This window comes from Ciona robusta, chromosome 2 (assembly GCF_009617815.1).
Source record: "Ciona robusta chromosome 2, ASM961781v2".
Taxonomy (NCBI): domain Eukaryota; kingdom Metazoa; phylum Chordata; class Ascidiacea; order Phlebobranchia; family Cionidae; genus Ciona; species Ciona robusta.
Window position 1 is genome coordinate 8,015,181 of NC_143236.1, and position 19,160 is coordinate 8,034,340.

Sequence of the window (19,160 nt, forward strand, 5' to 3'; positions counted from 1 at the left end):
TACGGTTTTATATTTCTTTAAATGTTCTTTGTTTACTACCAAATGAGACGAGAAAATTAAATGAAAAGGTGTCCCATCTTCCCCGTCCACTATATATATACCAGTAAAAACAAATTGGTTGAAATAAGTTAGGAATTTATTGCACAAAGCCGTCAACTATATACAAAGTACATTGCGCAATGAATCGGCATAGAAACAATACAATTAGCTGTCAGGTGACGGGAATAAGGAAGACAAAACTTCCGATAAACCAGATGACATCTAGCCATAAAGACTTTGTATATAGTAGGGTGGGGGAAAATGGGACACCTTTTCATTCTGTTTTTTTCGTTCCATTGGGTAGTGAACAAAATATAGAATTATAAAACCGTATCATCACGACTCCCACAGACGGTAGTTTATTGTTAATTGGATATTATGTGCTAAAGGTGTCCCGTCTTTCCCATCCTACTATATATGGGGTAAAATGACCACGAAAAACGAAAAAAAAAGTTAAAACTAGAACTGAGCGGAAATGCTTTTTGTACCACAAGAGCTAAAAAACCACACATTCTATTCAATAGAACATTAGATTTTCACCAGCATATACTTATATTAAATCAAGAAAAAAATATATCGCAAAAATCAAGTAAAAATTCCATAAAATACAGAAATGTCTTCAGGGAGCTGATAGTTCAACTTGAATTATTTTTATTTGTAAATAAAATTATCAACATTACAAATGTTAAGAATTTTACCAGATGGTATAAAATGAACCCCACTGTATACTATTTTATGTAAATTTACTGTTTTTTTTAACAGGTTTGTATAGAACAAAATTAGAAATGTTTATTGCAGATTTTTCTTAATATAACTCCTTATTTTTGAATACTTTGCTGTGACCAATGCTCAAAAGTTTCAATTTTTTTTTTGGTAGAAGAAAAAATCTAAAAAAAACGAATTGGATTTGTTCACTTAGTATAGCATCCCATGTGGGTTAGGTCCCTCTGCGTGGCATGCAATTGGTCCTAGGATTTTAGCAAGGATTGGCTTATTCCTCCAAGTGAAGATACTACATCACTATATTGTTAATATATTACAACCTGCAGGGTGACATGCCATGGGTCCTATGTCGATATGTTATGCTTGAGCAGGCTGTGGCAATTGTAATGCGGGGAGAACTGAGGCAACGCGGTTCAACCATAAGTTAGCGCAAGTTGCGTGGTAGTTCGACCCACCGTAATTTATCTGACTACCTTTCATGGCAAGTAAGCAGACGCCACAAACGCAGGTGCTTTCATTTTTAGCTACAACCTCCAATTCCTGCAAGATATTTAGAACAACAGATTTACACCAGCGAACCCTAATTTTTGAATGTGACTTTTTATACAAATATTATAAAATGGTTTAAAACTTGCTTTATTTAAAAAAAGCTTTAAATATCATACTTTTAAATATCATAGAAACCCCAAAAAACTTTAAAAATCATATTTTATATAAAAAAAGAAACTAAAAAATGCATCAAAATTAAATTTATTTTTAAACAAGTTTAAACACAAAACGATTTTTTTAGGCAAAAACCTCACCAGAGCCCCAGTGTATATACACAAACATAGATAAGGATCTGGTGCTATGAAAACATACCAAACAAAAATCAAGTCCAATCAATTGCATAATATAAGATGTATATTTGGCTAAATCTAAATGGCATCGTCAGTCTTTTATTCAAATAGAATTATACAAAAGTTACTTACATTTACACTTGCGTTGGGACAGAAAGACAGCAGATTGTTCCATGATAATTCGATTTGTTTATGAAGTTGTTTCAGCTGAGAGATTTCCAATTTAATTTTGCGTGCGCTGCTGCAGATTCTGCGCGCAACTTGGTAAACAGCAGATAAATCTGGGGAATAAATCAGTTTAGTAGTGGGTGGCCATAGACATGATATAAGCATAACGATAGATTAACTGGGCATAACAATGGTCATAGCTTATAATGTTAAGGTGCTTTAGGTAATATGTGACTCCAACTTTTGAAAGAGGGCCGCCTATTTTAACGTCTCAAGTTTTTAACACCCCAAATATTAGTGTTTAGTGATGTATATGGGTATTCAGTGGCGCAGCCAGAAAAAAAGTAAGGGGGGATTTTAATCAAAATAAGTTTTGTTTTAATTTTTATTAGGTTTAAAAGGGGGGTTCGTGAACCCCTAAACCCGCCCCTGGCTGCGCCACTGCGGGTACTTGTCATTAAATAGTACATATACTTAAAAAGATATATTAGCTACTACTTTGCTTTTAAGCTGCAATAGAGAAGGTAGAAGGTTTTATTTATGTGTGAGGTCCTTGTCGAAAAACTGGGATTGGGCCAGATTTTTGGCCCATTGCCTCAACATCTAGAATGCAGAATCTTAAATGATTTACCTGAAATAAACCTTTGCCCTTTGCATGAATACAACACTTCGTTACAGACAGCGGGTGATTTAATTGAGCTCAAAGTTTCATTGGTTTGTAGAATAACTTCTAAACAAGCACTGAGACACAGCTCCCACTTCTCTGTGTATTCCCTCACATGATCAACCTGTCGTGTTTGAAGTTGCCACTCACTTTGCTCAACTGTGAGAGTTTCTGTGCGAGAAACAGATATTTTAAGGTATTTTTTATACATTATAAACTATTCCATTCTTTGTGCGTGAGGTTGCGCAGCATGCCACGCCGTGGGTCCTACGATTTAGGCTAGGATTGGCTCATTGCCCCAACATTGTATGTACATGCGCTTTCTATTTAATATAGGTGAGGCCCTACTGCACGGCAGACCATGGACCTGGGATTTAGGCCAGGATTGGCCTATTATATTTCTCTGGTTAATGCATTTTAAGCTAAAGCCTAATTTGACTTGGTCCAATTACACAAATATCTTATTTTCGCTGGACTGTGGACACAGCACACAATCTATGTTTATACATTGATAACAACAAATTCAACACTCACTTGCTACCTTAGTGGCTCTGTATAGTGAGTATAATATCAATATATATTAATAAGTAAGTCTATTTTCATATCCAAGTGTAAACTATTTGTTGGGTGGTAAAAGTTAAACTTAAATTTGTTGCAAAATATTAAATGTCTTTAAAAAATAAAATTTAAAAGTGCATTTCAAATACTAAATTAACAACAAATTTAACAAATATTGCATAAACTATTAATAAAATACTGTAACAAATTTATAAAATACAAAACAAAATATTTAACAGTACAGTACTAGAACATAAGATACCAACCCTCAAAATAATACTTTCTGTCCATACATGCGAGCCACTGGTAAGACTTATAAGCGCACAAACAAATGTTAAATGTTAAGTTTACTTGGCAAACAAAACGCTAGTGTGGGGAATGAATAGAACTTTTTCACGGTTGAATTATCAAGTGGTTTTTCATGAGTGGAGGTAGATGGCATATGGCTACCACTTCAAATGTTAACACTTGGGAAACATGGGGCTTTTGAATAGAATTGGCAATACACAATTACATACATTGTATATAGTATTGATGCAAGGCACACATGAAGTGTTATTTTTTCCTGATTAAGACTTCCCAACACTTGTGAAATATGGGGCTTGTGAATAGAATTGGCCATACATACACACAATTACACACATTGTATATACTGTTGATGCCAGCCATTCATTGAGCGTCACTTTACCCTAATTAAGACTTTCCCAAATACAAGTACACACGTCTATCGTATTTGTACAGATTTGAAAATTTGGTAAAGCTAAATTCAAGTTCAATAAGCTTTAATTTTTTAATGCAGACAAACACAACTATTTTAGAGCGTATTTAAACTTTATTCCAAGTACATTGCCTGAACTAAATAATTTTAGAATTTAATCTGCTTTTACAATAGTATTGATTTGTGTATTTTTTAATATGTATTGGTTTTAAACAAGCTTCAAAAAACGAAAAATATCTTTAACTTTATCCTAAAGCAGTTATATTATATCTGATAGTCAAATCTGACCTAAACCCCAAGTCCCTGACAAAGACCTCACCCACATAGAAAGAATATATTACATTAAAATTAAGATGTTCTCACCTGAATTATCTTCAAACACAGCGTGAACCACTTGTTCCTGTACCACATGCCCGTTGCTCCAAACACTGGCATCAAATTTTGGTTTAAGATCCGCAGTTGGGACTTCCTCATCTTGAACATCTTCTGGATGCGGTTGGGAAGAATCTTGATCATCATCTTTATCTTCTGTGGACTCTTTTTTAACAATTTCCGGAGTGAAAAGTGAGTTTTTAAGAAAGTAGTCCGGGTCCTTTAAATTGATATTTTTAGGTGTAAAGTCTGGTTTGGTAGCAGGAATTGACTGGACTGTTTCAATAGGTTGATCTGAAACTTCGTTTTCCTCATTTTTCTTCTCATTGTTTGCGCCATTCAATGTTTCATTTTGATGGGTAGGTGCTTCAACTGTAACAGCAGCAGTGTTTCCAGATTCAGTAAAACTTGAAACAGGTTTTCCAAATGTTTCACGTGGTGGGGATACTGAAAATAAAAAATGTAGGTTTACAAAAGTAACATTTTAAAATTTCCACATGTGAGTAAATGAATATCATTTATAAAATACAGGTGTCCTATTTCGTGGATTTTATGCCCATTTGATAATTACCAAGTATGTAAGATTGTGGATGATGTTTTATTACTGTATGGCTGACAATTTGGGCAATCTATTATTAGTAACCACTGGGTTAAAGCGATTACCGTCAAGTTGAATGTGGCATGGCACCAGTGACATGCCACGGCACCAGTGAAGATGCCCAGCACCAGGCAGTGTGCCACGGCACGGGTAAGAACTCCTAAAAACTCACAAGGTGATTGAATGCCTTCCACTTTCTTCTGAAACGACGGACTTAGAGGAAACACTTGCTCATTCGATTTCTCATCTTTTTTCTTCTTTGAAGAAGATGGAAAAGTTTCAAATGGATCAAAATCGACCAGAGCCGAGTTCCCACCGTTGTATTCGTCGAACTCATCATTTGTGTCAGGAGGCTGAATGTAAAGTTGTTACTTAACAGAGTGGGTACTTTTTGTGGACCTTGGGTAACCAATGGCAAGGGGCTGAGTGTATAGGGGTTATATTACTTAGCAGGGTGGGTACTTTTTGTGGACCTGTAGTTTAGACCAGATTTGACCCATTATATCGGCACTATGTCACTTTGACAGGTGGATCAATGTGAAGGTGCTACTTAACTGTAAGCAGGTGTTAACTAACTTAAGAAATACAAAATGCACTATGGTAGTGACAGACCAAAAATGGCTGACAACATGATATCAAGCACGGCAGCGCAGACAGACAAACATATAACACACAACTCATACTTATAATATTGAAATTTTCCCGGGGGTAATCCACCTTGGAAGATTATCAAAAAATGACTTATTATCATAAAGGCTTCATTTAAAATTATTCTTCCAAAATGGCAACTTTAGAGACTTTTCTAAAAAACTAAGTCCCAGGTCCTTACAGAAATAAGCCCATACAGAATAAAAGCGTAACCAAAGTGGTTATTTACAATATTTATTTAATTAAAGCCTACCACGTCAGGGGGAGGCTCACAGAAGTCGCCAAAGTCATCGTCATCATCGTATAAGTCAAGTTTAACAGCAGTGTTTGTAGCCAGTGGCTTGGGTGAGACTCTTCCTATAGACTGCTGCATAATTGTGTCCGAAATATTTGTGAACTCCAAACTTTTAACTGAGTTTGCTTCGGAATCTACAGTGTGGATGCCGAACTTTGTGCTGTTTTTTAAATCGAGGCTTAAGACTGAATTCGAGTCAGACTTTAGCTTCGAGAGAGCGTTGTTCATGTCGAGACTTTTGACCGAATTCTGGTCAGATTTTGTTGATACATTGTCGAACTTGGTGGAAAAGCTAGAGTCCGAAAAAGCTGCGTACTTGTCCTCAGCTTTCGCTATTTCTATGCTTTCAAGTAAATTATTCTCACTTTTTATTGCGGCAACACTGCTTTGTTTAAGAGACTGTGGCAGCGCAGAAAAAGAGGAAGATTTGTTTTTCTGCGCTGCTAAATTATCTGTAAACAGTGACTTCCATTCAACCTTTGCGGAAGAGAAGTCTCCAAAGTCATCGTTAGTGTCGCTTTCAACAGTAGGTGGAGCCAGAGAGCTGTTTGTGGCAGGAAATGTACTTGGTGGAGCTAAAGACCCGCTTGTGTCGAAAAAAATATCCGGATCACTGGTAAACAAGGACGAGTATGTGGGGGGCTCAAAATCGGGGAGGTTTGAAGTTCCAGTGGTGGTTGGAGGGCTAACCATTTCGTTGCTGGTTGGAAGATTGAAGAAGAATGAGGTTGGTGCTTCATTGAAGGCTGAGTATTTGTTCGGGGTTTCGTTTGCAGTTATTGGTTGGTGGGTAAGGGATAATATGCTTGCTGGGTGGTTTAAGTTGTGTGCTGGTGTTGTGTTCACATTTTGAGCTTTTGTTTCAAGTTTTATTTGAGGTAGGGATTGTGGGATAGTAGGTTGGACAGTGTTGCCAGTCGCAAAGTTGGTGTGAGTATTTTCAACAGGGGTGTTAAAACCTGGCAACACTGATGCTGTTACGGACTGGAAGTCTTGAAAATCGTCAAAGTCGTCTTCAAGGGGTTTTGAATGGACAGTATCTGCTGGTGAGGGATTTGTATCCACCATGGTTTGACCTTCTGTGATTGGTTTTGAAGGGGTATTACTTCCATGGGGGTTAAATTGACCAAAATTTGTAGTTTGTTCATTGTTCATACTTGTAGATGGATATTGTTGAGCTGGGGGTACGTTGAGTGTTGGGAGGGGGGGTGATGGAAGATACCTTACCATGTCAACTGTTGGGTTAGTTTCTCCACCCTGTAGTTGAGTTGGGGTTTGTTATTTAAATACAACAACAATTAGCTATATATGTACTTTTATTATAAGGCAAACATAGATAGTTGTCATTTGTCATTCAAGTTGTAGTACTTAAACTATCTATTACAGTACAAAGTATCTATATATATTAGGCCTTATTTAAAAGTGTGTTGTAATTTGACATTTAAGCACAACAGCAAAAAGGAGGTATATATACTGTGTATAACTACTATTATTATTAGCAATTTTTTTTTTAATTTTATATTTTAAATCAGCACTTTTAATAATAGAACCCCAAATATAGGGGACAATTTTTAGTTTGTACTTTAAGTACAACAACAAACATATACTGTGTTTCTTTAAAAAAGAATATTAAAAAGTAATTTTAGACATTTTATATTTTTTAAATTGGCACATCTAAAACAAGGGCCCTGTCAGGCAATGACTTTTTCATGAAAGAAACTTTTTGAAAAAAGAAAGAAGATTAAACAGTAGCCTACCTGTGTAAGTGCTATTAAAGCGAGAAGAATGAAAAGTTCTTCCTGGTTTAGTCGGCCTGGGACCATTTTGTTGGCTTGGGACCATAAATGTCCCAGAGTTTCATTACTTAGTTGCGAACGCAGTAGAATAGGATGAACTTTGTTTGTGTCGATCAAACCGTCGCTACCAAGTGATGCTTCTAACACCTACATAGTATATCTCTATGACTCTATGAAACTATGTATACCACATATATGATTCATATTTGTGTGGCAAACATAAAACAATATGTGTTATCATACATTTATACGGCTGATTTAATATATTTTTTACTTCTGCTACCAGGTACAATGTAAAAATCTTTTAGCAGCTCTTCTAGTATAAAATACGTAGTGTATTCTACTTCCATCATTTCTTGATTAAGTGTCGTTGGATGGCAAACGAAACGTCAGAAATACACTAAGTTTTAATGTGTTTTCAATACCAGATTAGCAGCTAAAAGATCTAATTTGATAATAATCTAGTAGCCCCCTGCTTAAAATTATTTGATTTTGCATTTTGACCAAGATGTTTTGATTTTTACAAAAAATGTTTTATTTTGCATTTTGAAAAAATTATTTTGATTTTGCATTTTGACAAAAATGTTTGGATTTTGCATTTTAACAAAAATGTTTCATTTTGCTTTTCAACAAAAGTTGTTTCTATTTTACTTTCACCTGGTTATACAGCAGTGGTGCGAGTGCGATGTTGCTTATCCATGTTGAAGGTTGAACTGTTGGTGGAACCTCTACTTGATGTGGTGGTTCAACAAACGGGGCGACCACTGGCTGTTCAACAACAACTGGTGGATATAAAAATGATGAATGTAACTTGCTTTATTCTCATGGGACCATAAACAACTGTTGTTATAACACTGATGTTCTATATTATACATATTGTGTCAGCTTACGAGTTACCACGTATCTAACGTATTTATCCTCGCATGGCGAGTAACAAGTCTGTCTTATGACTTGGTTGAGGCAATTGTATATATATTATATAGTAGGACGGGAAAAGGAGGGACACCATTATAACAAAATATCCAAACAACCTGATCATGTTTTAAACAATTAACAGCAGTCTATGGGCGTCGTGAGAATACGGTTTTATAATTCCTTGAATGTTCTTTGTTTACTACCAAATGGGGCGAATAGAATGAAAAGGTGCTCTACTTTTATATAAATAAACAACATTTACCTTGAAATTCCTCCTCGTTTACTTCTAATGCCGACCAGTTTGCAGCTTTCGAGCTAACATGAAGGATTTTGCTTTCAGGTCTTTTTGAAGGAGGTGGCTTCACTGATCTAAAGTGCTGTGAAGCTTGCTTTGGTTGGTTCAGATCAAGGGACGCAAGCATTTTGCTTTGTAAGTGGTTTGCTAAAATTAAGAGGAAAGAGATATTATATACAGATGTTTAAAGTTCGAATTGATGTGTTTGGAAAATCTCAAATATTATTTTATTTTTTATCATGTATTAAATTATATTAAATTATATTGCAGCAACTGAAGTTTGCTTTGTAAGTGGTTTGCTAAACTTAAGAGGGGAAAGAATGAAAGATATTATATATATAGCTATATTTAAAGTTTGAATTGAAATGACAAGCTGTAAGGAGAATTGCCATATTTTAGCTTAAAAATCTTTCAGTTACTTTAAAAAACTCTAAAAATAAATTATACTGGTTAGACTATATTATATATTGATTTATTTCCTCAATTTTTTTGTTTAAAGAAACACAGTCACGATCTGATGCTACCAAATACCAAGTCCAGCAAATCATATGACATAGGAGATATTATTTCGCTTAAATGGCATCGTCAGTCTCTTGATCAAATAAACGCTACAATACAACACCAACCGTGAGGTTGCGTTGAAGCAACATTAGTTGTTGTACTAGCATGTTTGGGTGTAGGGGCAACAGCTGGTGCAAAGTCAGCAAAATCATCAACAACTGAAGCACTAGGTATTGGTGCGACTTGGTTTATAACAGGCTGGCTGGTTGTTTGTTGAGTTGAATGGCTTGGTGTTTGATGTTGTATAATTGGCTGTTGTTGGTTTGCTTGCAAGAAGTCACCAAAGTCATCCTAATTTTTAAGTTTTAAGAAAAATGTGGATTTGTGGTATTTCACTATCAATGGTGGTCACTTGGTAAATAAATTGGGTTGCTTGAAAAGTAAAAAACAAGGCAAACAAAAGTAAGAACGCGTTTAAAACTGCGGGTATAAACGAGGGTAAAAATAGACTTTGGCCTTAACCAATAAGTGAAGCGGTAATAATTTAATCAATGTACTCTACTTGATGTTTATGTACAAGGTATGGTTATGAACCAGGATACAGTACTGGTGTATCTTATCATGCTTAAGGCCCAGATTGGTTTATTAGAATATATACTACATAATATATAACATTATGAATTTATTATATCTAATTGTGGGCTAGTGTGGCCGACCATAAATAAGTGATAATTCACCAAAAACCAATGAAATGTTAAAACAAATTCAAACAGAAGTGTACAGTGAAAAAATTCTTTAAACTAAATCTGACTCTCAAACTAACAAATATACTATGATAAGAACATGTTACTCACTGCGTAATCACTATGGTAATAATTCAGCATACCTCGCTATGGTTGTTTGACTGCTGTGGTTTTTTAGATGGTGTCTGTTGTTTTGTTGTTGAGCTCACAATGTTGTTCATCATCGAGTCTATCGTTGTACGGCCAAAGTTGCTGCCTGTGACAAATATTGTTAAAATAATAAAAAGCATAAATAGTACTGGTGGTAAAGATTACATGACTGAATGTAAATTTTACAAAAAGGGTAATTTTTTGTGTGGCTGGGCAACGAGCCAACGACAGAAGTTATATCTGCACCTCATGCCAGCTTACAAGCTACCGTGTTTTTTACTTTGTGTGTAATAAATAGCCTGGCATTAACATGAATCTAGATTTTACCAGAAGAACAATTTACAAATTAGATATTATGTATTATTTGGCCTATAAGATAAAATGAGTGATCTGTTTCATGCAGCTTGTGGTTGCTTACAAGTTGTGAATGCATGAATTTAACTTATTTTATCCACATGATGCCGGAAAACGACAGTCACTATAACACGGGTTTCCTGTTTCATACACCTCGTGTCTTCTTAGTGACCTGTCACTGGGTTAGAGGAAGTGTCGTTAAGTGTCTTGCCCGAGGACTCATGCCCCCACAATGAGAGCAGTAAGCGAGTGTTAGAGACAGTGACCACTTTGCCACAACGGCGGACAAGTTACAACGAAACGATCGTATAACAAAATTTAGGTTTTACTAGAAGAGCTATTTATTTACACGTATTACATTATGTCCGCTCCTGGTGGCAACAACAACCAAATAACCATAACTTTTGTCATTTTTATCAGAAATTACCAAAGCTTCGAAACTTTCTTTGCTGCTCAAGTTTGTATCTCTGCTTTTTCTCTTCTTCCGAACTCACTTGGTTGGTTGCCGTGGCAACTGGAGGTCGAAAATTATGTCGCGGTTGAAAATGATTGACAGGTTGATGTGGGTGGGGTGGTATTTGTTGGGGGTTAACGTAACCCATGCCGGCTTGGTTAAACCCAACATTCTATAACGCAAAACAGTTGCTTGAGTAGGTGGGTAATATTCAAATGTTATGCATATAAAATTAAAAAATCTTTTCGTTTTGGTATATTTTTCTAGTTGGCATTAAATTTCCATCTGTAGGAGTCATACTTTTATGATGTCTTTTTTTATGTTTGTACTGTCTTTCCATTATTATTTCTACTTAATTGCTAAGTTTCGCTACGGTAATTGAGGAGACAAATATAAATTAACAAGTAACAGTCAAGCCTTTTTATGTTTTTAAAAATTATCCTGATCTTCTTTATCGTGACAGAAAAATGAAACAAATTAAATTTCATTCATTCCAAGTTATTAACTTTTAAAAAAAAGAAGCATTGTCCTTACCTGAAACTGAGCAGCGGGGTTCATTTGTTGGAATCCTTGCATTTGCATCATAGGATTATTTGCATTCATGTACTGAGTGTTGTGCATCATGTATGGCGTGTTATCACTCATATGTTGCTGGTTGCTGTTGTATGGATCCATTATGCTTGTCAATCATTAAGACATCGGACAGAACACTAAATACTATATACAAGTTTTATATGAAGTAGAAACACAACTAATACTGCCCATTTAGGAAAACTATTTCTGTAAAAATAGGTTTATAATAATAAGTACCCTGAAATGTAAAATAAAACAGTCTATCTAGTCTACCTTTAGACAGTAATACAACAAAATGTGGAGCTAGTGAAGAATTCACTCGTTTTTTCTATAGGCAAGGGGGATGATCCTTCACTAGCACCCAAAATGGCAAAATGGTGTCAGTAAAGAATCCTTCCCCTACGTTATCTGCTGGCTTCTGTTAACGTTTCTACCCCTATGGCCCTATAACTACCTACCTCTAACACTTTCCACCAGCCCAATCTGTAACGTTACTAACGTACCGGGAGAATCTTCACTATTGTTGACAAACTTTTTTACAAGCTCTATAAAACAATGTTAAATACTGACACTAATACAGTGACGACCATTTCTACGCAGAAACAAACAAACAGAAAACAAATTTTTAATTTTACGTCACTACTCAATCAAGCATGACCTAAATCTAAATCCTCATCTCTAATCTCTGTTCACTGAATTGTATGAATCTTTTAATCTTATGGGGACTAAAAACGTAATCGCCATTTTATTTAATAAAATCACAATTAATTATATCTAAATAGCGAAAAATCATTTTCCAAAAAGATATTACTTGTGGGAAAACTTAAGTCGACAACTAGAAGCGAGGTCAGAGTCCGTATATTGGCCTGTATGATTTCACGCACTTGACTTTGTTAGGTAATGTTTGTTTAGGATATTTCTTTTAGGAATGCTTACAAAATGGAACCCCTATTACGGACTATTAGACTGAAAAGTTACCGTTAAGTGTTTTGTAGAACACGCACGTCTACAATGAGGCGGCGCCGGGTATCGAACCCAGAACCTCTATTAAAGTAGCGAGCACTCTAAGCGCTGTTGTTTTCCATGGTCTAATTATAATGGGAAGCGAGCCAACTCTGACCTAAATTTCATGGGGCGCGTAGCTGTAGGGTAGTAGGTCCATAAACATACAAAATGAAACACAAAATCAAGCTTTTTTAGCTTTTTTACTGCTTTCAAAATAAAATAAAAATGACCATTTAAAATGGTAACCTGCTGTACAGGCTTGCTGCCTGGAGCACTGTATGAATTGGTATAATAATTAAGCTAACTATATCAGAACCGAATTTACCATGGATGATCTATCAATATAACTAGACTTACAAGCGCTAATTATTATAAAGCAATAATTAGCAACTTACGTTTCCGCCGAGACAGAAGGATGAAATGCCTAATTTAACTTTCGTAAAGAGCGTCCCGACAGAAAGCAAAGTAGTTATCGCTTTAAACTGCCTAACCGAATCAGTCTTGGCAAAAAGTTGCCTTTTCAAGGTAGAAGTTTAGATGTTAATTCGGCTTTATATAAAAGAAAATAACTTGTTTACGTAGGATATTCCTATGATTTGAATATATAGTTATACCATGTATAGTTTTAACCTAATTTAATATTTTTATAGCAGCGGCCTACCCTTAACGTTAAGTAGAATTTAACTTTATATTATAGACCAAGTATATAATATATTAATGTAGTGACCATGAACACCTCGTATACCGAAGTATTTTCAACTGCATACGTCAGTGAAGAAACGACAGTGGCCGCAGCTTTAGCACGTCGGTGAGTTATAACATATATAGCAGGGTGGGGTAAGATGGGACATCTTCTTGTCCTATTTGAAAGTAAACAAATATTAATTACAGAATTGTATAACCGCATCCTCGCGACTCTAAAAACGTTCTTAAATGTTCAAAACACCACCGGGAAATATGGTTTAAGTTCTAACGGTATCCATCTTACTGGTATCTATACGATGTATTAAACCATTATTTAGGCTCGCCTGATGTCCAGCGCAAATATTTGTACTAACTAGGTCGCCTATAAAATAACAACGAACTAAGAAAGCAGCGCGTTGTTAAGTTCCATAAAATCATGTTACAGTTTTATCACCATATAAAACTATAGGGGAAGATGGGGCACCTTTAGCACATAATATCCCGATCGCGTTTTAACAGTTAACAACGGTCTATGGAAGTCTTGAGAATACGGTTTTATAATTCTTTAAATATGTTCTTTGTTTACTACCAAATGGGACACAAAAATAGAATGAAACCATGTCCCATCTTCCCCCACCCTACTATATATTAACTTTTGATTTCAGACCCTACGTTCGACCCTTCAACAACACAGAAGTCATAATAACAGCTACGATTCTATTCACTCTATGTGTGGTTGGAATAAGTGGAAATGTTATTACCATTGCTGTTATCGGTAGCAGGAAAAGTTTGAGGTAAAATCATAATATTCGGAAGTGTATTAGTGTATATATATAGTAGAGTGAGGAAGATGGAACACCTTTTCATTCTATTTTCTCGTCTCAATTGGTAGTAAACAAAGAACATTCAAAGAATTATAAAACCGTATCCTCACGACTCCCATATAGGCCGTTGTTAATTGTTTAAAACACGATCAGGATATTTAAATATTATGTGCTAAAGGTGTCCCATCTTCCCCCACCTTAATATATATACTATGGTTATACTGTCAGCAATTTTCTTAATATGTTTAACTCCGTATTGACAAATTAAACGCTTTTTATGAGTTAAATATTATTAGATTTTCTTTGAGATAGTTATAGATCAAATTTTAAACATAAAAGGGAAATAGTGCAACGATATTTTTTAATACACCTTGGTAAATTAAACACTTTTTTATGAGTTCTACCTTATATATTACGTTGTGATCGTTAAATAAAGCTTTGGTTATTAAAAGTAAAATAGTACGAACGGTCTTCTTAATATACCCAGGAAATTAAATATTATTATATTACTTTTTGATCGTTAGTTTTATGTTAGATTATTAAAAGGAAAGGTTCGTGTCATACAGGCAATCGGCAGGTGTCCATAACCCTTATTAAACCTCCTTAAAAGATTGGTCGGTTAGAAGCGTGTGATTCGGTCACAATTATACTCACAGTCCGTTGAGCAGTCTACGACAGAGATGTGTTACAATATCCTTATGTAATTGTCGTGTAACGGCCCATATCACTAAGCCAACTACAGTGCTGTGTTACTAAGGAACGATAATTACGACTTATCGAGCTTAAATACATATGGCTTTTAACGCCAGACAGTGATTAGGATAATTAACTTAAGAGAAATAGCTATGGGTAAAGGAAAAGGTACCAACAGGCACATAGTATGCGCATGTCCAATATTGATGGTTTATTAAATAGCCCACTGAAAAAGACACTGGTATAATATAGAGAACTTAACTAATATGGTTCGACTACGAATGTGCTGGGACAAATAAATTTATAAACCACCATACACAGATCAACTATAACTATATCATATACTTAGTACTGTTATTCTTTTTATGGGAGAAGCAGTTTACGTTTCTTTTGGTAGCATATGTATAGGGTATTTTATATAGAGCCCCCTATACTAAAAAGTGGTTAAACGTTTTGCATTTAACAACGCTGTTTTAGATTCGCTGGGTTACGGTTTTATATTTCTGTAAGTATATTTTTTTACTACCCAAAGAGACGATAAAAGAGAATAAAAACATGACCTTTTCTACCCCACAAAAGACTTCATATTTTTATTCGACTTTACAGTACAATTTTCAACATATTCATTCTGAGCTTATGCGTTTCGGATCTCTACTCTGCTCTGATCAGCCCACTACAACTGTATAGACGGACCTGGGGGTTTGATAGATGGATCATTTCAGATTTTTTGTGCAAGGTGAGAATGCGTTTGTATTGAAAAGTACATTTAGTGGTGTGGGGGAAAACGGGACACCTTTAGCGCTTAATATCCAAATATCCTGATCGTGGTTTAAACAATTAACAACGGTCAATGGAAGTCGTGAGGATGCGTTTTATAATTCTTCGAATGTTCTTTGTTTACTACCAAATGGGACGAGAAAATAAAATGAAAAGGTTTCCCGTTTTACCCCAACCCTACTAGAGTAATATTACTGCTATGTTCTGTTTTTCAATACATTTATTTTATTGTGGTCCCACCAAGTTATTTTTTCTCCAACCTATACGGTATTTTAAAAAATAGCCCTTTGTGTAAAAATAAACATCAACCAAAGTTTAAAAAATAAACATAAAGTAAAAGGAAAGTTTGTTTTACCAGTTTTACTGGGGATCGGATCTTTGGACGTCCTTTGTCACAGCTACTCACATTGCCTCTTTCGCCCTCTTGCGGTTGGCGTCAATCGGTTGGCCTCATAGATTCGCAAAAGTTCGGATGCTTAGTATAAAGGTGAAATATGTTTTTAACCTGTAACATAAACGTAAATGTAGGAATTATGACGGAAATACTAATGGTAAAACAACTTTGGCTTGTACTATTGTGCAAATTTATGGATTTTAAAAGCGTAGTTATACAATTTGTGTTAATTTACTTGTGGCAGCTAAATTGCATCGCCTTTTACTTCTTTAACAATTCTCGTTGAGTACTAAAACCTGTTTTTTTTTAATTTTTTTTCTATATGATTTTTAAAGACAAATATAGTAGGGTCCAGAGAAAATGGGAAACCTTTTCATTCTATTTTCTCGTGCCATTTGATAGTAAACAAAGAACTTTCAAAGAATCATTAAACCGCGTCCTTACGACTCCCATAGACCGTTGTTAATTGTTTAAAATACGATCAGGGTATTTAGATATTATGTGGTAAAGGTGTCCCATCTTACCCCACAGTACTATATAGTAGATATTATCTAAGACACTTTATATTCCACAGATATTCATTATTGCCGTATGGTCAATCACCTTCGCCGTTGGGTTTGTTCCTTTCTCTGTTTTCATGGAGTCAGCACCTCGTAACAGAAGCAGTAACCACGTGTCGTCGAGATGGCCGTCTTGCACATGCGCAATGCGGTGGTAAGCTTTATCTCATTGTGACGTATTTCATAAGTTGGTCGAATGTCAATCAACTGTTAAACGAGTAAATTACCACACATTTATTTATAGCGTGTTTTAACAACTGTATACAGTCTTGCTGTGGATACCTTTCTCTTCGTTCTTTAAATAACATGATCTTCGCTATCGTTTTTAAAAAAGTAAATAAGAATTATGTTATGTATGTTATATTAAGTTAAAAAAACGATTAAATGTTCTGCCGCAAATTTGATATGAAGTTTGACTAAAGTGCTAGTGAGACACAAAAAGCGACGCCATAACTTTTTAAAAAACAAAATCTGAAGCGTTTCAAAAATACCAATTCATACCGGCATGTCCATTTATAGGGTTGGTCACTGCAAGTGGTACTCCCATATAGCTTACCCCATATTCTTCTACCTCCCTCTTGTGACGGTTGTTATTACTTCGGTCGTCATAGCAATCTTCCTGTGGAGAAGAAGGTTCAATACGTTTTCAGCAAATCGGCAGACAGGTATGGTGTATCGCGATGATTGCAAAAGTAATAATGTATAATGATATGAATGCAATTTGCTTTATCCTCGCGTGGCCGGTGTGGTGAGGTAATTGGGCCGGGCGCTAATGCGCACAGGAGCGCTTGCCACTTGGCCACGGCCCGTTGACTGTAAAAGGTATACAGAGAACACCTGTGTTATAACGATGGTTGTCTGTTGCCCGACACGGGAGTATAAAGAAGTTAAATACATTCATTTAATGTAATGTTTTTTAACAACGAAAAACACAAAATTGCCTTGGTAACTAAACACAAAAAAACGAATTAGTTTCGTTGATAAAAACAAACATATTATCTTCTAACACCTAGGTAGAACTTCAAAGATTGCAGCAGTTACTTACTTTTGAATTAAAATAATCTTCTCCGTGTAGATGTGGAGGCAAAGAAAGAAAAACAAGCAATTATCCAGTTGTTCCTGATCGTTGGTTCTTTTCTCGTTGGATACATACCATTTACGGGTAAGGTTTTTTGGGATCCGACAAAAAGCGTTGAGTCAAAATCTATTTGTTGATCCCCGTTTATTTAGCAGCCTGAAATTAAAACACTAAGTTTAGAAATCATCATAGCAGCAAAGGAAAATTCAAAGAATTATAAAAATGTGTCCTTACGACTGCCATAGATCGTTGTAAATTGTTTAAAACACGATCATAACATTTGGATAATATGTGCTAAAGGTGTCCCTTTTTCCCTACCCTACTATAAGTAGGGTATGTAAGTTAAAGGCTATGTAAGAATTAACAACATTGTCCGTGGTTTTTAACAACTCTAAAACATATTCAAGTATACATAGTAGGATGGGGGAAGATGGGACACCTTTGTATCCCATTTGCTCTTCCCATTTGGTAGTAAACATAGAAAATGCAAAGAATTATAAAACCGTATCCTCACGACTCCCATAGACCGCTGTTAATTATTTAAAACACAATCAGGGTATTTGAATATTATGTGCTAAAAGTGTCCCATCTTCCCCCACCCTACTATAAATTTGTTTTTGTCGTTTCAGCATACGCGTTTTACACCCAATACCCTGGTAAGAAAGGAGATAACTTGCTTCGCATTGACTGGTTGTTTGGAATTATACAATACATGTGCATGAGAACGTCAGAATGTCTCAACCCGATATTCTACAACATTGGGTCGTCGTAAGTATATACTTGTATAGAATATACCTTGCTTTATCCTCGCATGTGGAAAAAAACGACAGTCGTTAAACACTAGTGTTCTGTTTTATACACCTTGTGCTTGGGTACGAGTTGCCACGTATATGGAACTTTGCGAATGACTGTATTTTCTGCTTGGATGACAATTTGCACAACCCATTAGTGACCACAAGAATCAATTGCTGTTAAGTGCCCAGAATGTCCGGCGCCGTGGCGTAGTGTGTCCTTGGGCAAGACAATTGCTCCAACCCAGTGGTCACTAATGGGTTGTCCAAATTATCAGCCATACATAAAAAAATGAAAAAATCCAAAAAAATAATCACCCACAAAGTAACATACATGGTAACTCGTAAGCTGGCACGAGGTGTTAAACCCGTGTGATAACGACTGTCGTTTTCCGGCCACGCGAGGATAAAGTAAGTTACATTCATTCATTCAAGGACACATATTACACCCTTACACTACTAGATGAACTTTGAACCCAGAACTGCTTTAAAACGAACTTTTTTATAGAAAAATGAGAGTAGAAACAAAACGATTTCTGGAAAAATGTTTTTGTGGAAGAAGTGTTTCGAAAACAAACAACACCGTTTCGTCGTCAAAGGAAGCGAACGGAAAACTAGAAACCTTGGACAGTAAAGTGCCCGAAAATTTTGACGATCCTGTTATAATAGACGAACGCCCACTTTAAAAGAGTTAAAGACATGTATATATATAATACCGTATAGCTGTTTTTTGTTCATGATTGGATGAAACGGTTAACTTCTGAAATACCACAAGTATATCGCTCTAATGCTAACTTTAAAACACTTTTACTGCTGCCAAATTTTTAACGCGTGTTGTAGAAAGTTTTAACTGAAGAACACAAGCGTTTGTGACCGAAATAAACACCAATTTTGTTTAAAAGGAACGTTTTTTGTAAATTCTAGAGTAACTGTTTCATAACCATTACCAAT

General features: G+C 35.5%; 2 protein-coding genes across 2 annotated transcripts; one reads left to right on the top strand and one right to left on the bottom strand.

Annotated features, from left to right (window-relative positions):
- Positions 1-118: 118 nt before the first annotated feature.
- On the bottom strand, positions 119-11,648 carry LOC149740837 (synergin gamma-like). Its single transcript, XM_089872531.1, has 13 exons — positions 11,365-11,648; positions 10,804-11,002; positions 10,016-10,128; positions 9,255-9,480; positions 8,596-8,775; positions 8,076-8,200; positions 7,380-7,565; positions 5,581-6,879; positions 4,852-5,032; positions 4,073-4,528; positions 2,401-2,604; positions 1,734-1,882; positions 119-1,302 (listed from the first exon to the last, which is right to left on the bottom strand). Exons 1-13 carry the CDS (start codon positions 11,503-11,505, stop codon positions 1,120-1,122), a joined length of 3,642 nt encoding a protein of 1,213 aa, XP_089728657.1. The 5' UTR covers positions 11,506-11,648; the 3' UTR covers positions 119-1,119.
- Positions 11,649-13,063: 1,415 nt separating this feature from the next.
- On the top strand, positions 13,064-19,157 carry LOC149740838 (growth hormone secretagogue receptor type 1-like). Its single transcript, XM_089872536.1, has 9 exons — positions 13,064-13,216; positions 13,758-13,886; positions 15,216-15,345; positions 15,745-15,873; positions 16,355-16,494; positions 16,860-17,005; positions 17,416-17,502; positions 18,048-18,186; positions 18,718-19,157. The coding sequence occupies exons 1-9, from the start codon at positions 13,137-13,139 to the stop codon at positions 18,893-18,895; spliced, it is 1,158 nt and encodes a 385-aa protein (XP_089728662.1). The 5' UTR covers positions 13,064-13,136; the 3' UTR covers positions 18,896-19,157.
- The last annotated feature ends 3 nt before the right edge of the window (positions 19,158-19,160 follow it).